Below are 25,490 nucleotides of genomic sequence, written 5' to 3' on the forward strand. Positions count from 1 at the left end.
CTCCAATTGGCCGAGAACCACAGCCAATGGGAGCTGCAGGGGCGACGCCTGCAGACGGGGCAGCACGCAACAGGGCCGCCTGGCTGCGCCTCCATGTAGGAGCCAGAGGGGGGACATACTGCTGCTTCCGGGAGCTGCTTGAGGTAAGTGCCGTCCAGAGCCTGCACCTCTGAGCCACCCCCCTGCGCACCAACCCTCTGCCCCAGCCCTTCCCCCCCCATTCCTCCCTCCGAACCCCTTGGTCCCAACCCGGAGCACCCTTCTGCACCCCAAACTCCTCAGTCCCACCCTAGAGACTGCACCCGCAGTCTCTAGGGTGGAGCCCTCGCCCCCTCACCCCTCCCGGAGCCCCATCCTGCATCCTGTACTCCTCATTTCTGACTCCACCCTGGAGCCTACAGCCCCAACCAGAGCCATCACTCCCTCCCGTAACCCAACCCATTTACGGCCTGCCATTCAATTTCTATACCCAGATGTGGCCTTCGAGCCAAAATGTTTGCCCACCCCTGGTGTAGATGCATCATTGCACACTGAGTAGAAAAAAATCAATATTACTAAAAAACAAAACAAAACAAAACAAAACTTACTAGAATCCTTTATTCTTCTGACCATCTGCATGTATGTCTCAAGATGTAGATGTAGATGTAGATGTTTTTGTTCTTTAATTTTCATATAGTTTGCCCATATCTGGAACTTTTGCATACAATATCTGAAAGTAATTCAGTGATTGTCAACAATTCATTTTATTCCGAGTGAAATTTGATTTGTTAACTATGCTAATAGTGATAATGATCCAGTTGGATTTTAACTGTAGATGGGCTCAAATGGGAATGTCTTATCCAAAACTCTTCCAATTATTATTATTATTTAATTTTTTGAGAGGTGGTAGGATGGAGGTGGATTTGAATCCCAGAGTTTAAATCCACCCCATGAGTTTGATTCCCTAGTTTCCATAACCAGAAGGGTCTTATGTCAGTGAATCCAATTTGAATGTGATCCAATAATCTTGTGGAAATGGCTGAGATGACATTTCTATTTAAGCTATGAAAATCTTACCAGATAATCACACACAACTTCTGCCATTAGGGATCAATATCTCCTGAGAACATCTTGCCATATTTTTGAACCCAGACTCTAGTCCTTCTTTAGTTAGGCCATAAATTCAGAAACCAGTTTCCTAATCCAAATCTGAATATTGTTGCCATGGGTCATCTCTAATAAAGTTTAATAATAATCTACTAAATTGAGTCTCATGATGAGGATGTTAGGAAGATAAAGTAGAAAGCCTGCTATTCTAGAGCAAATTGCAGTTAATTGTTGTGTGCTGGCAGTAAGGCGAAGACAGGTTATAGGAGTGAATGTCTGATAGCACCATGCTGGTTAGTGGCAGGTGGAGAAATGTCCTCAAAACCCAGGGGTGGCCAACTTGAGCCTGAGAAGGAGCCAGAATTTACCAATGTACATTGCCAAAGAGCCACATTATTATGTAATGATTATATAAGTATATGTGTATATGTGTGTGTATGTGTGTGTACATATATATATTTATGTACACATAATCATTATATAATTTGATAATATATATTTATTATGCATTTATAATGTATAGTTAACTATAATAATAACAATTTGTCTTAACCTTTTACTTTGTGAGACTTCTGACAATCTTTGCTTTCAACAATTCCCTTGAAGTTTTGTTTGTGTTCAGTTGTGCTCACACACAGTAGTTCTCTTAAGTTTCTGTCTGTCAAAACAGATTGGTGCTTGGATTTCACATGTTTGAGTGTTGAGAAAACAGACTCACAAAGCGTGGTCGAGGCAAACATCGAGATTAATTTTAGGGCTGCAGCTCTGATGTTGGGGTATTTATCCTTTGGTACAGATTTCCAGAAATTTTCTTCTGTAGATTCTCGTTCTCTGGTGACAGGATTGAAATCACATCAGTGAGGCAAATTTTTATAAACTTACCTTCAGAGTAGGACTTTTTTGCACAGGCTATGTGCCAGGCCACATAATAGGAGGCTAACGTTACAGTCTGCGATCGGTTGTCAAATCTGGTGAAGAACTGGGTTTCTACATCTGTGGTTTTTTTTAATTTTCAGTTTTAAAGTGCAGAGTTCAGAACCTCGTGGGAATTCTTGATCCATATGTGCATGGCTAGAAGCGAAATGACGTTGCAAGTTTGAAGATTTGAACTGAGAGATACACGTCTGGCAAAGAAGACACATAGTCTTAACATTGACAAAGAGTCCTGTGGCACCTGATAGACTAACAGACGTATTGGAGCATAAGCTTTTGTGAGTGAATACCCACTTCGTCAGACGCAGCATTCACCCATGGAAGCTTATGCTCCAATACGTCTGTTAGTCTATAAGGTGCCAAAGGACTCTTTGTCGCTTTTTACAGATCCAGACTAACACAGCTACCCCTCTGAGTCTTAACATTACGTTCAATGAAAAAGTACTTATTCTCCCACTCCTGTAGAAAGCCTCAATTTTCATCTTTGAATTTTCTTTTCCGTTTGCACTTGTCTTCCATTGTTAGATGGTGTAAGAAAAAAATTGATTAAAAATTTCCACACCAGCTAGTCACAGTGTATTTTATTCAAGGAGAGACAGGTGCTGGCCAGGGGTTGCCGGACCCCTGGTTCTGCCCCAGGCCCCGCCTCCCACTCCAGCCCTTTCACCAAGTCCCCACCCCCACCCTGCCTCTTCCCGCCCCATTCTGCCCCCTCCCCCAGTGAGCCATGTCCTCGCTCCTTCCCCTCCCGCTCCCAGAGCCTCCTGCGGGTGTGAAACAGCTGATTGTGGTGGGCAGGAGGCAAGGGGACGGAGAAGGAGGCACTGGAGGAGGGAATGGGGGAGGCTGTGCACCAGGTCCTCGCTCCTCCCCTCTCCCTTCCCCAGCACCTCCCAGCTCCCTTAATCAGCTGATTTGCAGCACTGAGGAGGCTCTGCGGGGAAGAGAAGGAGCATCCTCGCTGCTCCCCCCTCCAGGAGCCTCCTCAACGCCGTGAAACAGCTGATCACGGTGGGTGGGAGGGAGCAGGAGGCGCTGATGGGGGAGCGTGCCAGCAGGCAGGAGGCACTGGGGGAGTTGGAGGGGGGCTGATAGGGATGCCAGTGGGTGCTGAGCACCCACCATTTTCCCCCACAATTGGCTTCCGGCAGAAGCTGCTTATCTCCTTCTGAACAGCCGCATACGGCTCTGGAGCTGCCAATTGGCCACCCCGTCATAACCAATGCATGTTACAAGGACAGAAATAAACATTAACAGAGCAGTAGAGTGGGGCAGAGGTGGGGGTGGGTGAGTTGTGATAGTAATGCTTTAGACCCTCTCCATCTCCCTTTTTGGGATACTGAAGTAGAAGATCCAAACATCCAGTAAGAAGATTAAAGGAGAGAAAATGAGATTTTAAAAAATAAAATAAAATGAATGATATATGGGTCTCTTTATGTGAAGGGAGTCTGAGAATAATGTAAATGTTTCAGAGCCTGATTGTATATCCCCTGACCATGAGAGTGTCAAAATGATAGATGCTATAGTGAATAATAACTTTTAGATTGTCTGCCTTGGAAGCATGTACCAGTTTAGGGTTAAAATTGCATTATTTATTTCCTGCATTTTTATTCAGGAATTTCTAGCACTTTGGAACAAGAGTATAACACTGCCAACGAGAGGCACTAGCAACAGCCCTTTGACAATATCTCTACATTGTAAAATATTGCATCTTTGGTGTTAGATTGTATATATAGCCATCTTATTTTCCCATCTTATAGCGTCTTACCCACAGAGATTTGTCCCAGCTATGCAGAAAGAATGTCAAGATGCAAGGGAAGTGGTTTAATTAGGCCTCAACTCTATTAACTCATCTGGAAACTATTTGGCAATAACTCATACAGTGCTCCTTCCTTAATCATTTTTACTTATTTGAAGGCTGCCGTCTTCCCTCCAAACCTGGTCCCAGACAGTTGCTGGGATCCTACTGTCCTCCCTTTGTATGAGTGCTAAGGGGCTGGAGAAAGGGGATTGTCTCCTCTGTGTACTAGATATTAGAAGCCCCACCTCCACTCCTTATCTTCTTTAGGGAGATATCTTCCCCTAAGCCTGCTTCCAATTCTGGTTTATTGGGGAACTATACCCCCTATGGAACATCTGCCCGCATTAAACATCTGTTACACTGTTCTACAGCCAAAATTCTTCTGAAATAAATGTAGTCAAACTTTACTAATTCTGGGTCACTGAGAACGAAAATGATGCTTAAAATTGATGATTGGCTCTAGTTTTCGAGATATGCTATTGGGTCAGTATATACGACCCTTGACTTGGGAATGGCGGAGGATAAGTGAGTTATAAAGGGAAGGGATCTCAATTTAAACCAGAAATGACGAAAATACATCTTTGACTGGATCTATAAATAAATCTATGACTGGGTTTGGACAGTACTTGCTTTTTAGGCAAAACAATGAGTGATGCAATCTGAAGCTGGTATTGCGTCATACATTATATGAATTGCATCATGTTATTCCTAGAAGTCATGGATGATGCAATCGTAACAAAGCTTACATCACTCTGCTGAACAAACTGCCCTATATCAGCTCTAGAAATCATACAGTGTCGTGCTGTCTTATTTGTCAGTGTTTGATTTTGCAAAGGGACACATTTCTGTTTAGCCAAAGTGAGCAGAGATGCCTCGTACTTGTGTGAACAGTGCAGATAACTTCTGCTATGTTTGTGGTGAAGTGACTTTTGCATCACAAAAGCGCAGTGTAACCACTATGATTAAGAAAGCCTATCACCTTTCTTTTGGCTGCAAAATTGGAGATCAGGACAAGAGGTGGGCCCCACACATATGCTGCAACACTTGTGCAACAAATCTTCGCCAGTGGTTGAACAGGAAAAGTAAATCTATGCCTTTTGCAATGCCAATAATTTGGCGAGAGCCAACAGATCATACCAGCAATTGTTACTTCTGCATGGTGCCTCATGTTGGGGAAGGTGTGAAAAAGTGAACTGTGCATTATCCAAACATTCCATCAGCTATACGCCGGTTGGACTGCCGGTTACTGATGCACCAGAATCATTCTCACTTGAGTCAGACGAGGAAGAGGATGAAACTTCTGGTCCTGAACCATCAATGTCACAGGACCCACATTTTCTCTCATCCTCCTCCTCTGAACCACGCCTCATAACACAAGGTGAACTGAATGACCTTGTCAGGGATTTGGAACTACCCAAGAGTAAGGCAGAGCTGTTGGGCTCCAGACTACAGCAATGGAATCTCCTGGCAGGTGATGTTAGGGTTTCCATGTTCTGTGACCGTCAAAAGGATCTTGTCCCATTCTTCTTCATGGAAGGTGATCTTGTAGCCTGCAACAACATCGATGGTGTGATGGCAGCCCTCAACATCGTTCACGATCCAGATGAGTGGAGACTGTTCAATGATTCATCGAAGACGAGTCTTAAAGCTGTTTTACTGCATAATGGCAATGTTTTGCCATCCATTCCAGTTGGTTATGCAGTCCATATGAAGAAAACTTATGACAACATGAAACAACTTTTAAGGTGCATAAACTATGACCAACATCAGTGGCAGCTTTGTGGCGATTTGAAGGTTGTTGCTCTCTTGCTTGGTCTGCAGACTGGATACACAAAGTACTGCTGTTTTTTCTGCGAATGGGATAGTTGTGCAAGAGAGTCCCACTACATCAAGAAAGATTGGCCACTCCGACAGTCATTGGAACCATGGGAGGAAAAGTGTTCAGCATCCACCACTTGTTGAATCAAGGAAGATTTTGTTACCACCCTTACACATCAAGCTGGGACTGATGAAGAACTTTGTCAAGGCCATTGACAAAACACAAGCAGCTTTCAAGTATCTCCGTAGAAAATTTCCAAGATTAAGTGAAGCTAAGATAAAGGAAGGTGTGTTTGTTGGTCCTCAGATTCGTGAACTTCTTCGAGATGATGCATTTGACCATGCACTGCGTGGCAAGGAAAAGACGGCATGGAAAGCCTTCCAGTTAGTGGCAATAAATTTTCTCGGAAACAACAAGGCAGACAACTACAGGTTGTTGGTGGAAAACCTCCTCAAGGCATACAAAAGCCTTGGTTGCAACATGTCACTAAAGATACATTTTTTGCACTCTGATCTAGATTTTTTTTCCACTGAACTGCGGAGCAGTGAGCGATGAGCACGGCGAGCGATTTCACCAGGACATTGCAACGATGGAGAAACGCTATCAGGGCAAATGGAGCCCATCAATGCTTGCAGACTATTGCTGGACAGTGACAAGAGATGCTCCATTTAATGAATTCAAGAGACAAGCCAAGAAGCTCCGAGTAGAAACCGAATAGGACTAAACTATGTACATAATAGTTTTTTGCCTTTTGTTTCATAATAAATTTTATTTATATAACCCTTTTGCTGATTTTTAAAATGTGACATAAACAGGACAGTGAAATATTATCATGTAAAGCAACCATAAACACATGAAAAGACCTAGGTTTACAATTTATGATTAAAACTACTATCTACACAATATACATAGACATAAAATGTAAAAACTTAAATATCTTAGAAACAGTAGCCAATCAGTTGTTTTAATTGTCATATTTGAATTCAGCACATCAAAATACATAATAAATAGCACACTTTATTTCTGAAGCAGATGACTTCTCAAAAATTGTAGACCAGTGTTATCTGCCAAGTTGACAGCTTGAACCTAACCTCCTACCTGCTCAACTGGTCACTAAGCTGCTGTGTGGAAGGAGGTGGTGGGGAGAAGCAAATGGTGCGGAGGAGCAAACCCATCTTGGCTTACCTGGCTGTTGGGAAAATATTCTTTCCCAGTACCCAAGTAGGCAACTACAACAATGCCCACAGCAGACCACAAAACCCTGTCCTATCCTGATTCCATGAGTACAAGCTATTGATCCAGGCGAGAAGAGAGAACTCTGTCTGGAGGAATGTGGCCCTTTCTGGTCAGCCCCAAGCTCGCTGATGTCACTCCTCCTCACGGAAGTGTGTATGTGGGAACCCTTAAAGGAGCCCCTTTCTTCCCACTGACCAGACAAATCCCTCTGTCTTCGAAACTGAAGAATAATTTGTCTATTAAGACACTAAAATGTACACATGAATCATTTAATTCCCACACTTTAAGGAATTTTACTATATTTAGCAAATGGTCCTTAACTATAAATCAAAAGACAGTCTTTATACTTGTTTCCACTTGAACTTTCCTATGAGACAATATTTGCAACTTTGAAAATGTAGATTATTCTAGTTATATGACTTAAATAAGCTGCCTTACTAGTAGGTCTGTCAGCTACCTCTGAAGATAAACCCATGGTTGTCATCAGATTTAGATTTTCCCTCTACAAAAATAGGCTGACTAAACTAAAGTAGATAAGCCCCTGAAGTCTCTGGAGGTTACAGTGGACTGATTTTTCTGCTGAATGTTTTCCAGCAGTGATTTGTGGTTGCAAATCCTGGAGGATATGTTCCCTGAGTCTAAGGGGACCTTAGTGCAAGTCTTTTAAGATCATAGCATACAAGCATCTGGAATAATGTCCAGTCATTTCAATAATGACAGGGCTAGCTTGGACTGGAAATGCTGTACATCAGTTGTTGTCAACTAGGGGTCTGAGGCCCCCTGGGGGGCTGTGAGCAGGTGTATGGGGGGGTCGCCAAGCAGGGCCAGCATTAGTCGATGGGGCCCAAGGCAGAAAGCCATGCTGCTGACACATGGGGTTGAAGCCAGGGCCCTGAGTCACACCGCCCGAGGCTGAAGCCAAATCCTGAGCAATGTAGCTTCGAGGGAGCCCTGTGGCATGGTGCCCCAGGCTTGCCCTGCTTGCTACCCCCTAACACCTACCCTGGCTTTTATATGCAGAAAACCAGTTATTGTGGCGCAGTTGGGCTATGGAGTTTTTATAGCATGTTGGTGTGGGCCTCAGAAAGAAAAAGTTTGAGAACCCCCATTGTACATTTTTTATGAGAAAAGCCTATTTGCAGTCCAAGGGGCGGCCCTGCTGAAGTCTTTGAAACATTCTCCAGTGCTAGGAGGAATTATATGTTTCCAGACTTAGACCCTGATTCTAGAATAAGTTCTGTATGGCCAAACCCTTGCGTCATACATAGCACCATTAAATTGAATGGAATTCCACATGCATGTAAGGGTTTGCTGAACAGTTCTCATTGCAGAATCAGCTGTATTTGGCCCAGTTTTATTGCTAGGTAAATAAAATGTTAAAAATGTAAAGCCTGTCTACTAGTTTTTAAGAAGCAAATCAGGTATAAAGTGCTGCGTAAAAATGATTTTAAATTCAGACTCCTAACATTTCCATTAAAAAAAAAATGTATATAGGATATTCACTGTTTGTAAAGACTTCATTTCAGGAAGCACAAATTCTTTATCTGTTTTCTTTTTAAAGTTCCCTTATTTCAATAACTTTTCTAAGCATTATTTGTTTTGTGACAGCTTGCCATTTTAATTACTCAATAGAGAAAAGCTTCTAGTGAAGTTTTTCTTCTCTTTTGAGAGACAGAAGTGGGTATTAAGCTCTCTTCTGCTATGGGGGGGAGGGGAAAAAGGGGGAAAGAGAGAGAGAGAAACAAATCCAATCCCTTTCTGAAACAATGATTTTGCCAACGAAGTACCATTTAGTACCCTATTACATAGTACACTGCCCATAGTAGTGATTCTCGCCCTTTTCATACTTCAGATCAGTCTTGGTATCATCAATGTCAGCTAAATATTGTTTGTAAGGCTGACTGAAAGCTCATTGGAATCAGCGGCAAAAACTCTTATTGACTTCAGCGAGCTTTGGATCAGGCCCCAGAAAAGTTTAAAAGATAAAGAAATTGCTTTGCCCTCCTTAAAGCTGTGTTTTAGGTTGGTTTGTTTTTACCATTCCATAACTGAAGTAAGTTAATATTTGTATTTGAGTGTCACAACTAGTCTTGATGGCAGGGCTGTATTTATGGGTGTGGTAACCTTTATTTATTTATTTATTTATTTAAAGCACGGGTCTTGGATCATAGCAGTTGTTGGATCAACAACTAAATGAGTGAAGTATTTCCCCCCCCCCCATCAACACTGGAATTTGGTCAGTATAACTATGTCGCTCGGGGGTGTGGAAAATCCATGCCTCTGAGCAATGCAGTTATACTGACATAAATTCATAGTGTAGACTAGGGTTTATTCTTTTCATGGAGTATTCCTGTTTTGACAAAATTTTCATCAGGAAGTCTTCTCAGGTCCTGGATGGGATTTTGAGAGAGCAAAAATAGCCAATAATCCAGTGGTCAGTGCTCTGAATCAGAGAGAGTAGGCACTTGAACCTGCATCACCCTTATCCCATGTACGTGCTCTTAGCTGTTGGCTATTTTGAAGTGTGTGTATGTCTCTCTTTTTGCAAATAATTTTGAAAGGTCTAGTTGTTGTTCTAGTGTGGAAGAAAAACAAATGGCAAATTATTCATGAGACAACACTTTTGTTTTTCCAGCTAGCCCTAGTCGGTAGGTCACACAGAGAAGCAAAAGCTGTGACTTTAAATTGAGACTCAATGCATATAAACATAATTAGTAGTCTAATCCTTAAATATAACCTATGAAAAGTTTCTAACATAATTTCCTTGAAACACAGTACTATCAATTTCAAAGTGCTCTTAAATTAGAGGCAGGCAAGTTCAGACATGCTTAGGGAATTCTTGCCTAGTTATCTTGAAGTTAGTGCCAAATAATTCTTCCCCTGTAGTTATCTGTTCTTCAGTATTTCCCTTCTTTGGAGTCTGGGTTAACACAAAAAGGACATATGTCTTCAGAAGTTTATAGTTAAAGTTTTGGCCTGTTGTATGTCCCATAGACCCCTGCTTGCCATGATACGGGAAACCCCTACTAAGGATGGGATAGTTCAATTTGTCCACCAAATAATAAGTGTTAATATTAATCTTCTTATGAATATTTATTTTGATGTATTATAGCATAATAAATGTGCCCATGTATTACTGTGAGTGCCTTTTGACATTTTTAAAGAAATCAATAGAAGTAACACTAGCAGCAAACCCTGAGGGCTGGTCTACACTGGCAGCGTTAAAGTGCTTCTGCGGCAGCGCTTTAACATGTCTTATGTAGTCACGGCGCAGTGCTGGGAGAGAGCTCTCCCAGCGCTCTAAAGAAACCACCTCTAAGAGGGATGTAGCTCCCAGCGCTGGGTGCACTGTCTATACTGGCGCTTTAGAGCACTGAAACTTGCTGCTCTCGGGGGTGTTTTTTTTCACACCCCTGAGCGAGAAAGTTGCAGTGCTGTAAAGTGCCAGTGTAGACAAGCCCTGAGAAAAATCCTCCCAGAATATAGGCATTTCCCTTCCAATAGCCTTGTGCCACTGGAAGCATCTCACAAGGCCCTACCCAATCCAAAAGCTGAAACCAAAAGGTGGGCCTTAGCGTATATTTTTTAGGTCAACAATCTACATTTTTCAGGCCAAGGAAAGAAGCATGTCTCGGGCATGAAGATTTGCACTGGTGAACTTGTGAGTAGTTTAGCTGGAGTACGAAATCTTCTTGGTGGCTTGTAATACCCACTTCAAGGGTTCTTATATTGTAGCTGTTAAAAATTAACGTGAAAATATCACTTATAATTTGTTATTACCTCGTTGTTACTTGCTTGTGTTGTATGCTTGAATATGACCTTGACGGCCCACTGAAGTCAATAGTTTATTTTTAACATTTTACATCAGTTGGAGTAGGAATGGGTAATATTCCTCAGAAATCAAAACTGTAAGATTTTTTTAAAAAGTACTTATCTTACTTTGTCAGTTAAAGGGCTTGCAAGAACAGTGAGAGGTTATAGTAAGAGTTTACTGAAAACCCAGTTCACCCATACGTGAGGTTCTACTAATCCCAAAGGATCAGACACTTAACCCCGGGATCAATATGTGTTTCAGATCTGACCTTAGTAAACTAAATAATTTATTTTCTTTTATTACTAAATCTTTATTGAATGGTTAAAATATTATATACATTACAAAAGCTTGCAAGGTCCTTATATCAGATTTGTAGCAGTGATGGATGAATCTGCTGGCTTGTAAGAGTTTCTCTGGAATCATCCCAAAAGGTTAGACTCCAAATGCAGCTTAGATGTAGAGTCAGTTAGAGTCTTTCCGTGCATTTTCTTGGATGTTCAAGGAACTACACCTCTACCCCGATATAACACTGCCCTCGGGAGCCAAAATATCTTACCGCATGATAGGTGAAACCGCGTGCTATCAAACTTGCTTTGATCCGTCGGGGTGTGCAGCCCCCTTCTGGACTGTTTAAACCTTTTTTATAATTACATTAATAGTTTTTTTCTAACAAAGTTGATGCTCCAATAGCAGCAGGCAGCAAACATACATTGGCAGCCCATCCTGCACTTTCAATAACATTTTAGGCCAGATTTTCAGAAGAACTCAAGGCCAGTTTTCAAGTTATCAGCACCCACAGGGACAGGTTGTCAAGAACTTGGCTCCCATGTAGCCGCCTAAATTAGAGTTTGGTTGTCAAAAGTACTCAGCACCCAGCAGATCACATTGTGACTTTCCTATCTGGATTTTCAAAATAACGTGGCCCATTGGATGCTCAGAACTTCTGGAATTTTAACGATTTATTTTGGTGCTTTCATCAGAGCTGAGCTGTTCTAAAAATCTGACCCTAATTATGGGTGCTGAACTCTTTAGATAGTCTGGTCATTTGTATCCACTGGGGCCCTTTCCCTAACTAACTCCTGCACATGAACCTTCTCTTGGTATCAATGGGAGTTCTGTGTAAAGGTACAGGCAAGAACATGGCCTAAGATGCCGAATTCTGTACTCTTAAAATCAATCAATCACTGAGAAGTTGCTATATTTAAATATCCTATGCCATAACATATTCTGAAGTGATAGTTTTATTTCTAATTTCTTCCTGACACTTTCATATTTTGAGACGTTGTTGAAGAGACATTTACTTGTATTAACTTGTTTTTCAAAATAGGAAAACAGTATTTGGAAGGCCTATGCCTAGTCTAAGAATGTGTAAGAGGCCCTGTAATTTAGTCTATAGCTTTATCTTATATCACCAATTTTTTAAAGAAAGTGTTAATATGTTAGTATTGATGGGGGAAGAATCTTTGCAGCAATTAAGGTGTGCTCAGGTGAGGAGGGGCAGGATGGTTATCTTTGTACATCTCCCTAACTATTTGCTTCATTTGGGTAGAACAGTACATTCCTTAGTCTTGGGCTGACTCTGGGCAAGGTTCCTATGGACAGAAGACTTCCCCTAATGTTTGACAGTTGTGACATACCAGGGTACAATCCAGGCTAATGAGCAGTTGTCATCCCTACCCAGCAACACTGGGTGCCTTACAGTGCTTTGTTTGAAGTAGCTCCTACCTCAGCAGCTCACAAACAGCCTTTCAGCATGCAAGCCACACCCTGCATGTTTGTTTGTAACTGCCGCCAGCCAGCCACACCTGGGTTACGCTCTGGCTCTCACCAGCCTTGGTTATACTGCAGGGTCACCCCAACACACTCCCACTCTTAGATTTTCCTCTAGAGATGTATGTCCTGTACTGCCCAGCCCTCTCCTGGACAATACAAATTTATGTAAAGTCCATTATTTTTTAAAAAGGAACAATATGCACACAACTTGCCACCCCAAATGGAGTTTCCTAAACACTAAAATTAAAACACACTGGATTAGATAAAACAATAAAACAAGTTTATTAACTACAAAGAGATTTTAATTGAGTACAAATAATGAGGCATAAAAGTCAGAAATGGTTACAAGAAAAATAAAGATAAAATACAACTGGTGCCTAATTTAAACTATGTTAAATTCAAAACAATGTTTTCTCACCATGTGCTTTCAGCAGTCTTACTGACCAAACTTCTTAGGTCAGGTTCTCTTCTCCCAGAATCCAATTAATGCTTCCTTTGTCACTTCAGGTGCAGGGAGAAATAGAGGGGGCCTTGGGGTGTTTGTCCCTCCTTTTTATAGTTTGTCTCTCTCTTGAAAAACATTTCCAGCTGGAATACCAGAAGGCAAGGTGTAGGAGAAAGGGTGTTCCCTATTCCATTTTTCCTCACGTTTGAGCTTCATTTCTCTCCCTTCTTGATGATTCTGTTCCTTGCTTAAATGCAAATTGAGCAGAGCACACATGCCTTTAAGACCAACCTGTTTGCCAGCTTCAGTTGGGAATGTGTTAATAACACAACACCATAGAATCACAACGTTGCCACACATATTTTACCAGGACAATAATGACTAAAAAAGTATGAGTTTTCAGATGAAATCCTCACAAGGCATATTTTGTGCAAAAGATCATTACAATAGGGTGTAGACATGGGGTATTCTGTCAATGGTTCTGTGTATCATAGCTTTCATTGTAGGCCTGATGGACTTTGATAGCTGTGACCAGATCCATTTAGAACTTTGAAAATCAGCAGAGACCTTGAACTGAATTCTCTGTTCAAAAGGAAGGCAATGTAGAGAGCAAAGCATTGGAGTGATGTGTTCCTGGTGACCTGTGTTTCTGAGCCGACAAGCTGCTTTGTTTCAGGTGGAGCTTTTTCAGAGCCTTTTGAATTCATAACAATACAGAGAATTGCAGTAGTAGAGCCTACGTGTTACAGAAATGTGGATCACTGTGGCCAGATGTGAGTCCCATAGAGTCAGGGTCCAGTGAAATCTTCTGGGCAATCACAGATGACAATTAATTATTTTTGCCACCACTGTTATTTGAGCATCCAAATGCAATGCAGAGCCCAAGAGAACCCCCAAGACTGCAGACTAACTTAACAACTTAAGGAGAGATGTCTTTGAGGATGGAATTTCAGTGAAGGAACGGAGTTTTTCAAAGGACATCTCTGTACCACTGGCGGCATGTCAGTCTTGTCCAGGGACAATATACCTAATTCTAGAATAATGTAGATGTAAACATAATGTTTAATATATACACTGATTTTAGCTGTTGTATTTCTAATGAAAGATGCATGTACTTTGCTATGATGTTCTGTATAGATCAAGATATATGCATCTTTGTGATTACAAAGATTATTGTTCTCCCACTGACACAATATTTGATGCTCAATCTTAACTTTTTTTTTTTTTTTTTCAAATAAAGGCATATCTGTTTAATGACCATTACAAAAAGTCAATACCAGATTCAGGACACAAATGGAATATAGAAGCTATCTCATATTAGCATGATAGTCTTCAAGAAGTATCGTATGTTACAATAACTTTATCAGCCATACAAACCAGGCTTTTTAATTATTTCCAATAAAGTTTCCTGGCATATCTGAATTTAACAGAGTTTAATACTATTAAATTAAAATGTGATCATTTGTCTGAGACCTCATGTCTAGGTGATGTGTGTTGAAATCTCCAACTTTCATGATTTGATTGCTAGCTAGTACACTGCTGCCTGTCTTTTTTAATATTGTTATTATACTAGGAGTGATTTTGCATTTCTGAGACAGGTATTAGAAAATTTAGCTCAAAGAAGCTAATTAAACCAAATAAAACTCTTAACTGTTTTCCAGCAAAGCTTAATTTGTAGAATGCTGTGTTTAGCTTTTATCTGTAATTTATCACTGCAGCTTTGGGGGGATTTTTTAAATTAACAGAACTGTTTTTTACTGCTAATGCCACCAACACAATGTGTTACCAAAGAGAGAATCTCTCCATTTCATGGCATTTTTTTTCTGGCCTATGATAATTGCATCAAAATCACTTTGTTCTGAATATTTTTCATCATTATAACTGATTTATTAAACATGGACTCACCCTCATTCATAGAATCATAGAATATCAGTTTTGGAAGGGACCTCAGGAGGTTATCTAGTCCAACCCCCTGCTCAAAGAAGGACCAATCCCCAACTAAATCATCCCAGCCAGGGCTTTGTCAAGCCTGACCTTAAAAACCTCTAAGGAAGGAGATTCCACCACCTCCCTAGGTAACCCATTCCAGTGCTTCACCAACCTCCTAGTGAAAAAGTGTTTTCCTAATATCCAATCTAAAGCTCGCCCAGTGCAACTTGAGACCATTACTTCTTGTTCTTTGTTCCTTGTCATCTGCTACCACTGAGAACAGTCTAGATCCATCCTCTTTGGAACCCACTTTCAGGTAGCTGAAAGTAGCTATCAAATCCCCCCTCAGTCTTCTCTTCTGCAGACTAAACAATCCCAGTTCCCTTAGCCTCTCCTCATAAGTCATGTGCTCCAGCCCCCTAATCAGTTTTGTTGCCCTCCGCTGGACTCTTTCCAATTTTTCCATCTTTCTTGTAGTGTGGGGCCCCAAACTGGACACAGTACTCCAGATGAGGCCTCACCAATGTCGAATAGAGGGGAACGATCACATCCCTCGATCTGCTGGCAATGCCCCTACTTATACAGCCCAAAATGCCGTTAGCCTTCTTGGCAACAAGAGCATACTGTTGACTCATTTCCAGCTTCTCGTCCACTGTGACCCCTAGGTCCTTTTCTGCAGAACTGCTGCCGAGCCACTCGGTCCCTAGTCTGTAGCAGTGCATGGGATTCTTCTGTCCTAAGTGTAGGACTCTGCACTTGTCCTTGTTGAACCTCATCAGATTTCTTTTGGTCCAATCCTCCAATTTGTCTAGGTCCCTCTGTATCCTATCCCTACCCTCCAGTGTATCTACCACTCCTTCAAGTTTAGTGTTATCTGCAAACTTTCTGAGGGTGCAATCCACGCCATCCTCCAGATCATTAATGAAGATATTGGGACAAAACTGGCCCCCAGACCGACCCTTGGGGCACTCCGCTTGATACTGGCTACCAACTAGACATGGAGCCATTGATCACTACCCGTTGAGCCCGATGATCTAGACAGCTTTCCATCCACCTTATAGTCCATTAATCCAACCCATACTCCTTTAACTTGCTGGCAAGAATATTGTGGGAGACCGTATCAAAAGCTTTGCTAAAGTCAAGGAATAACACATCCACTGCTTTCCCCTCATTCACAGAGCCAGTTATCTCATCATAGAAGGCAATTAGGTTCGTCGGGCATGCCTTGCCCTTGGGGAATCCATGCTGACTGTTCCTGATCACTTTCCTCTCCTCTAAGTGCTTCAAAACTGATTCCTTGAGGACCCGCTTCATGATTTTTCCAGGGACTGAGGTGAGGCTGACTGGCCTATAGTTTCCCGTATTTTCCTTCTTCCCTTCTTTAAAGATGGGCACTACATTAGCCTTTTTCCAGTCATCCGGGACCTCCCCCAATCACCATGAGTTTTCAAAGATAATGGCCAATGGCTCTGCAATCACATCCGCCAACTCCTTTATCACCCTTGGATGCAGTGCATCCAGCCCCATGCACTTGTGCTCATCCAGCTTTTCTAAATAGTCCTGAACCACTACTTTCTCCACAGAGGGCTGGTCACCTCCTCCCCATGCTGTGCTGCCCAGTGCAGTAGTCTGGGAGCTGACCTTGTTTGTGAAAACAGAGGCAAAAAAAGCATTGAGTATATTAGCTTTTTCCACATCCTCTGTCACTAGTTTGCCATCCCCATTCAGTAAGGGGCCCACACTTTCCCTGACCACCTTCCTGTTGCTAACATACCTGTAGAAACCCTTCTTGTTACTCTTAACATCCCTTGCTAGCTGTAACTCCAAGTGTGATTTGGCCTTCCTGATTTCACTCATGCATGCCTGAGCAATATTTTTATACTCCTCCCTGGTCATTTGTCCAATCTTCCACTTCTTGTAAGCTTCGGGGTTTTTTTGGGTTTAAGATCTCCAAGGATTTCACTGTTAAGCCAAGCTGGTTACCTGACATATTTACTATTCTTTCTATACATAGGGATGGTTTGTTCCTGCAACCTCAATAAGGATTCTTTAAAATACAGCCAGCTCTCCTGGACTCCTTTGCCCTTCATGTTATTCTCCCAGGGGATCCAGCCCCTCAGTTCCCTGAGGGAGTAAAAGTCTGCTTTTCTGAAGTCTAGGGTCCATATTCTGCTGCTCTCCTTTCTTCCTTGTGTCTGGATCTTGAATCGACCATTTCATGGTCACTGCCTCCCAGGTTCTCATCCACTTTTGCTTCCCCTACTAATTCTTCCCTATTTGTGAGCAGCAGGTCAAGAAGAGCTCTGCCCCTAGTTGGTTCCTCCAGCACTTGCACCAGGAAATTGTCCCCTACATTTTCCAGAAACTTCCTGGATTATCTGTGCACTGCTATATTGCTCTCCCAGCAGATATCAGGGTGATTGAAGTCCCCTATGAGAACCAGGGCCTGCGATCTAGTAACTTCTGTTAGTTGCCTGAAGAAAGCCTCGTCCACCTCATCCCCCTGGTCTGGTGGTCTATAGCAGACTCCCACCACGACATCACCCTTGTTGCTCACATTTCTAAACTTAATCCAGAGAATCTCAGGTTTTTCTGAAGTTTCATCCTGGAGCTCTGAGCAGTCATACTGCTCTCTTACATACAATGCAACTCCCCCGCTTTTTCTGCCCTGCCTGTCCTTCCTGAATAGTTTATATCCATCCATGATAGTACTCCAGTCATGTGAGTTATCCCACCAAGTCTCTGCTATTCCAATCACATCATAATTCCTTGATTGTGCCAGGACTTCCAGTTCTTCCTGCTTGTTTCCCAGGATTCTTGCATTTGTGTATAGGCACTTAAGATAACTCGCTGATCGTCCTGTTTTCTCAGTGTGAGGCAGGAGTCCTCCCCTCTTGCACTCTCCTGCTTGTGCTTCCTCCTGGTATCCCAGTTCCCCACTTATCTCAGGGTTTTGGTCTCCTTCCACTGGTGACCCTAGTTTAAAGCCCTCCTCACTAGGTTAGCCAGCCTGCTTGCAAAGATGCTCTTTCCTCTCTTCGTTAGGTAGAATGAGGCTAAATCTTAACAAACATAGGTCCTTAAAAGGCATTGAAACTTGTTGCATTTTCTTAAAAGAAAAAAAAATGTGATTCCAGGTGCTTGGTGTCTCCCCCTCCCCCATAACTCTAATCTCACTATAGAAGTATTCATATATTTTTATCTAACATATGGAGCATGTGAAGAAACAGAATAATATGTATACTGTTGTATTTCTCTTGTATGTAATGTAGGCCACAGCAGGGGGTACACTTACTTGGAAATGATTACAGGATTGGGGCAATTATATACACCCCAGAGTACATGATAATAAAAGTTCTGGGTGAAATCCTGGTCCCCTTATGTCAATGGGAGATTTGCTATTGGCTTCAGTGGGTCCAGGATTTAACCCAGTTTTAATTTTTGAGTTTTCTAGTGGTTTCAAATTGGTTACAGTATGTTTGTTTGGCAGTCTTCATATTTCACTACTAATTTTCTTATTTTAAAAATTGTTGTGGTTGAGAAACTTCCAAGCTTCCTATTGGGGGTTCTTTTGGGGGAAATATGTTTGTTTTTAGGATTGTCAATACTATTTTTGCTCTGTTTGTCTTTTACTTTTCTACTGCCTTTATTACAGTATTTTCAAAGTTCCCAATGTGCTTAGTGCAGCAAACATACTGTAGCAGCTGAACAGATACTGCAACACACATTGCTGAACACTTTATAATGCAGGATTGCAGGTGGATGTGTTTTAAGATAGAGGCTGGGGGTCTAGATTTGAAAGTGGTTTTTTTTTCCATTGAGGTTTGCTGTCCTTCATTGGTTCTAGAGGTAGGTGCTGCTGTCTTAGGTGTGGGGCTGCATTAAAAAGTTGGCTGATTTTTTGACAATGTGGACTTGCCTCATTCCTTCAGGTACTCCAAATATTACAGTTTAAAAAAATGTGAAGCAATGTAATGATCTGTTATTTTCTGCTTACTACATTCCACTGGCTAATCTAAAGATTTCAGTTCCACATATGAGTGAGTGGAGATTTGACATATGGTATTTTTATCATTTGATAGGTAACTATGAAAGGGGTTAGTTGTTTACAACAGCGTTAATGGAACAAGTATCGTAGCTGTATGCCACTTTCTTTGCAAACTTACAAACGGAAGTGTTAACAAGCACTTGTGTGTGCCTGTATGTTGGAGGAAGAGGGGAACAGGTCAGCACTTTGGGAGTAATCTGTATTTATTTGAATTTTAAAATATAGTCAGACAACCAGTACTCCAGATGTCTATCTCAGAAATTACAATCAAAAATATAAACAAAGAACCACGCATAAATTCAGTCACTCCAACCCACCCCCTTCTCCACATCCTTAGAGAAGAGAGGGAAAACCATAGGCTTTGCCGTGTGTCTGGAAGGTTAACAAATCTGGGCTGTGGCAGATCAAAGGAGGGGGAGTGACTTTCAAAATTGGTACGGTGTATGCGTGGGATACAAGGGGAATTCCTAGAATACTTTTTTTCTTTTCTTAAATTCACCTATAACTAAAGCTGTCTGTCTGGAAAACATTCCTAATGGTGAGTTCTATGCACTGTAGAATAGTCTCCCACAGCAAATGATGGAAGACCTTGCGTTTCATTCATTTTAATACTGGCTTAGATACCAAGCCTCTACTGTTGGATATGGACCCAATAGAAATTTTCATTTTCCAAGAAAACAAAGCAACTGATCTGCTTCCAGAACAGATATGTAGATATATAATGCTGCCTTCCACTGCAGCGCATGCATTTAGAACACCAGCTGTCTATCAATACTCCGCTTCTCCACTGATACTGTAAATCTCAACATCTGGTTTACATCAGTCCGCATCCACAATCAAAACTACGTTACTATCAGCACACAAATGAAGAACAATTTGGAAATGCTGAGCACAGAACTTGGAGAATATTTAGTGTACCCACATTTTGACCATGGCAAAAGCAGCTGATAGGTCTGAGGAACATTCAAGAAATAAGCTGTGTTGGCAGGTGACAGAGGAGACGATTGAATAATTCAGGGTTTAGGAGAGAAAAGATAAAATAAGAGGAATATAATGAATACTTTTAGACCCAAAACACTGTACAAAAATACTTAAATTTAAAAAAAAAACACTACTAAATGTTTCTCTCATTTTTATATTCCAAACAACTTAAGTTTTGAACTAAGATCCTAAAATCCAAATTGCATCTGAAACTCTGTCCATGAAACTTAAACCCAATTCTGGTTCCCTTGCTAAATCAATGAGCTCTGAAAACAGGTAACAGGTTGTCCAAGCTGGGACCACTAGAATTATTCATGCTGCTCCTTGACTTGCTTTGCAGAGAATATGAGACAAAAAAGGAAGGGTTACTAAAAAGGAACCCTAACTTAGCAGGAAGGGTTCCAGCAGAAATTCATGATCCCTGTCATTTGCCATTCTCTGAAGAAAATAGTTCTGTTTGAGATTGACTCTATTTCCAAAGGGTTTGTTCAAGAAGCCACAGACTGGCCTTAGCACTAGGAGCTCAGCTTACCCACCAATATAATACTTTATTTTATACTTAATATAAAGTAGACTTGAATTAAGTCCAAAGGGGAATAGAGGGATGGAGCTATAGGGAAGAACAGCTACATTTACTAATCTTATCAGCGACTAAGGGGCATGGCAGCTCAGCAAAAGAGAGGAACCAAGCCATGGTTATTGGCATTTATATATCCTCTATTTGAGAACATCTGGGCCTGCACGAGTGCCTTCCAACCCCAACAATTAAATATTCTTGAATAAAAACAATGAGGAGTCCTTGTGGCATCTTAGAGACTAACACATTTATTTGGGCATAAGCTTTCGTTGGCTAAAACCCACTTCATCAGATGCATGGAAAATACAGTAGGTAGGTATAAATACACAGCACATGAAAAGATGGGAGTTGCCTTACCAAGTGTGGGGGGGTCAGTGCTAACAAGGCCAATTCAATTAGCGTGGATGTGACCCATTTCCAACAGTTGACAAGAAGAGGTATTAACAGAGGGGAAATTACTTTTTGTAGTGACTCAGCCACTCCCAGTCTTTATTCAGGCCTAATTTGATGGTGTCATGGTTCTGTCCTGTCAGCTGCCCACAAGAACTTGAGCTAAATCAAAAGTAGGGAACTTCAGAGGCAATTCATGCAGGGGAAGGGAACTTTAGTATTGACAGCAGGCTGGAGAGTGGTAGAGATCAGTTACAAAAGAAGGATCCTTCAAAGTAATCAGCTTAAGGAAGAGTCCAGTTAGGAAGAGTTCAAACATATATTTGTAGCCGCTATAGTATTTTCCCATGGTTTCCCCTAAATTCCTGGCTGTGGTTCTATTTAGAACAACATGTTCTAAACATTTCTTTGAAATATATAATGAAGCTGCAACAAAAGCATGTATCATCGTGGGGAGATGAGATAACAATAACTAAAATTCTAACCTCTCTTAGAAAACCCAGTCATCCTTCATATCTACAGCTGAAAACATTGAATAGAGAACTCAAGGGACATGATTTCCAATTTCCAAAACAAATACAAAATTCTTAACACATTAAAGAGCCAAACTGTTCCTGCCCCTTGTGCATAGGGGTGGGGAAGATACAAAGAATGCTCTTCTTTGTGTTAACCTCCCCCATGCAAGGAATTTGCACAGTTGCAGGGACTGCTCCCAGGTGGCACCTCATAGAGGATGAACAAACCCAATATAGAGAAGAAGAGGTGAGACCATCTTCACGAAAGCAGTATATTGTGTATAATTCCACGGCCTTCTATGCAATCCTGTTCCTCAGACACACAATTTGTCCCAATTAATGTTGCATATGCCAACCATATTGTCAGCTTTCTCTGGTTCTCCCCATGAATATCTCCTGAATATTTCCAAGTTTGGGCCTTGTTGCAGAGCAGCTGGAACTGAAGGTCATTGTTGTTCCATTAGTCTTTCCTCTTCCTCTCTATCAATTTAATTAGCATGTTAATCATAATTATTGTGTAGCTTTATATGTAAATTTAAAAATAAACTATTCTGACCACCAACTTATTGCTGCTTGTTATATGAATTCTGGTAAAACCTGCAGCGTACACACATACACACACACACACACACACACACACACATATACACAGTTGACAATCTTGAAGATCCCATTGAAGTTGGGGCAAAGATCTGAATATAAAATGTTCATACCTGAACAAGGAATGGGTTTCTGAGCAGGAGGATTTTGCTTTGCAATGAAAATGAACACTGGTCTCACTTGAGTTTGGCAAACTGAGAAGGTGCAGGATTAGAGCAGGATGTACTACTTTTTATATCTTTTTGAAAAAAGTGCATATCCAGCTTTTACATGGGGTTTATGTTGATGCAGCTTCCCCATATTTCCTTTGAGCACTGTATGTGGGGTTTGCATAAGTGTAACTACACTGGTATAAGTATTTCTAATGCAGACAGGGCCATATGGTTAAAACTGACTTCTGTGTACAGTAAACTGCTTTAAAATACAAATTAACTGCATAGTGCATTTAAATTTAGGCAATACTTCTCCAAAACGACAGTCATAGTGATATTTCTCAGTACTTTCCTAGAAAGTAGTCAAGACTCTAGTAAAGTCAGATCTCTTTCTTTCTTTCTTTCTTTCTTTCGCTTCCTGCACTTCTGAGATGTTGAATCTAAGTGAATAAATGCTTCAAACTGTCTGTTTTCTCACACAAAAAGGGAAAACAAAGGAAGCTAATGAAGCAGTTTGCCGCCAGCTGTAGAATGTTATTTAATGAAAACATTTTTTTGAGCCTGGCCAATCTGGAGGGTGGTGGTGGAGAGTTGCAGTTAGAGGGAAGGATGAGAAATACGTTTAAATTGCAAGGGACTTCTTTTGTTTTTCTTTTAGCCTTTTGCAGCAGCGTATTGTAATAAAACATACCAAACCCGCGAACAAACCGCAGAAATTGGGCTTGTTTTTGGTTTAATTGGCTTGTGAGTTGCTTGTTGGCTAGATTTTGGCTTGTAGCTTGTTGCTTCTTTTTTTTTGATCGGCTCCCGGCAAGCAGTGGTAAAGGGGGCAGAGAGTCAGGGGTGCACAGCAGGCCCACCACAGTCCCCGACTGCATGCCCGGGAGATCTAGTCATATAGAGTGCTGGGGTTTCTAGGGATTGGCGTGTTTTGGCCTTGTTTTGAAATGGGATCAGCTTGATTTTTGGCTTATTGTGAAAGCCGGGGTGCTTATTTACTGTGTGAAAGTTGACAACTGTGATTGTAATGCTTGCTCATAAATACGTTCACGTTTCTTCAAGTGATTATGCTAGTAAAGACTCTTTCAATAATCACCTACGCTTAGGCAAAACTGCCAGCTAGGGGTTTCTTAAATGGATCCGGCAGCAGAAAGGGAGCCCAAGTTTAAGAATATACACAATTGTCTACTTTCATGTTTTTCCTTCTATAGCTTAAACTAAGTTTTGTGTTCCTCTAAAACTTAGTCATTACATGTTTCCCATATAGCTGGAAGACTATATCCCTGAAAATGACACAGTTCAGGTTAAAGGGGTCTGAAATCCATGCCCTTTATGAAAGAGAATCTTGAGTAGGCTCTTTTCACCCTTTCTTCATTACCTCTTCTTCTTAATGGTTGAAGATTGTTTGACTTGTACTGGCATGTTTTTGAAAATATGAAAAAGTTAAAAAATGTTATTTTAAAAGAAGGCCATTTTTCAGAAGAAAATAAGTTGAATTCAAAAAATTTAACCAACTGGAAATAAACTGCCTGTTACTTTCTCCAATAAATGTGGATGGTCTAAGGATGAAATGGGTTGCCATTTCTGTGACATTTTGCTGCAGAAGCCACAGGTCAAACGTGGCAGATTTCTGAAAGTATAGCAACAAAAGGAAAATTACTAAGGTTTTAATGGAAATTGATCTATGCAGTGGACAGTGCAACATCATTTTGTCATTTAATTTTAAATTCTGTCTAAAGGTATTTTTAAAGGAAAATGGTGACATGGATTTAAATTGGCATTTCTGTATGTAACAACATGGTTGTTGGACTAGAAAAAAGACCTTTTAAGGATAGGCTATTTCTTTGAAAGTAGCATGCAAATATAGGAAACTAGCAGATTTGAACCAGCTTTGAAATGAAGTTAATTATATGGATTATCTTCGTCAACCCAATGTCAGTGAAACTAATGATTCCAAAGGTCTTTAATGCAATTTTTAATGGCATCCTACATTTTGATGGTAGTCTAATGGCATTTATCTCCCTATGTTTTCTCCACAGATACCACAACGTATTCCACTGAGCGATCTGAGCACTTTAAGCCATGCAAAGACAAGGATCTTGCATACTGTCTCAATGATGGGGAATGCTTTGTGATTGAAACCTTAACAGGATCACACAAACACTGCCGGTAAGTCACTGCACCAAATGTTTTGGCAAAAAACTTGCAAAAAGATTTGGTAATATCCAAGGATACAACATTCACAAAATAAATATATTGACCTAGAATCACATGTACATATACAAATTAGTGGAAAATACAGATGATTGGGTCTGTCTTGCTTCATTTTTCTAATCTGTAGTGTTATTTTTGTAGGAATAAAGTAGGGAAAGAAGAAGAAATGCTTTGATTGGCAGCATTGATGAGAATAATTCTTAATATCGTAGTGTTTTCCAAAATGACAATCCAGTCCTGATACAGAAATTTATTTTTATTCATACAATTTTAAGCAATTACCTTAACTTGATGTTTTAAATTATCAGTTTCCATGTATTTGAATAGTCAGATCAGTATTTTGATGATAGTGCTCAACTAGGGAAAAAGAAGCTGTATTCGTGGATTTAAAGGATTAACAGTTGTTATATCTAACTGTGCACTATAGAAAAGGGTGGTGGAGCTGTCATGAAGCTTATGTGCATTTTGACTCCTTTACTCTTACTTGTCTGTTACCTTTCAGGTGCTCTATAGAAATTATGTAATATTTGAATTAGGAAGCGATTTTAAAGATTGCTGAAAAAGTGATCTGTAATAATAAATATTATCAGAGATTCTGGTCAATGTAAGTGGGGCAGGGGAAAGAGCACAAATCCTTTGTTAACTCTGTCCTCAAAATGAAAACAAATGAGAAAATAATGCAGACTGTTGTGTTTTTGTTTTTAAATATCCAAATATTTTAAAAATAGAATCTGTCTGAAACAGGATCAGATAAATAGAACATTCAAATCCTCCTTTTTGGACACTTTAATTGGCATACAGTACAGGCATATAAAATGGATATTTACAAGCGTAAATGCCAAACTGAGACATCCATGTATGACAGAAAGCTGTGGTAACATTTTCAAAAGCACCTACATAACTTGGAGACTAAGGCTCAGATTTTTAAAGGTATTTAGGCATTCCTGCACTTAGCATTGCAACACCTAACTGATTTAGGAGCCTAAATATAAATTGGACACTTAAGACCTGAAGTCCCACTGACTTTCAATGAGATTTAGGTTTGTAAGGCCCTAAATCATCTAGGTGCTTTTGAAAATTTCACCCCTCTTCTTTGAGTGCCCATGTTTGAAAGTTGGGCTGTTAAAGGTTAATGCACCAATCAAATTATCAGAAAAATATCCCTCAAAGCTTTTTA

General features: G+C 40.8%; 1 protein-coding gene across 1 annotated transcript in view; it reads left to right on the forward strand.

The window, feature by feature from the left end:
• NRG3 (neuregulin 3) overlaps positions 1-25,490 on the forward strand; it is an 877,186-nt gene that overhangs the window by 354,958 nt on the left and 496,738 nt on the right. The window contains exon 2 of the mRNA XM_034776411.1: positions 24,139-24,268. Within this exon, the coding sequence (XP_034632302.1) occupies positions 24,139-24,268 (130 nt within the window). The remainder of the gene's footprint in view (positions 1-24,138; positions 24,269-25,490) is intronic.

Source organism: Trachemys scripta, chromosome 7, assembly GCF_013100865.1.
Source record: "Trachemys scripta elegans isolate TJP31775 chromosome 7, CAS_Tse_1.0, whole genome shotgun sequence".
In the NCBI taxonomy this organism is placed as follows: domain Eukaryota; kingdom Metazoa; phylum Chordata; order Testudines; family Emydidae; genus Trachemys; species Trachemys scripta.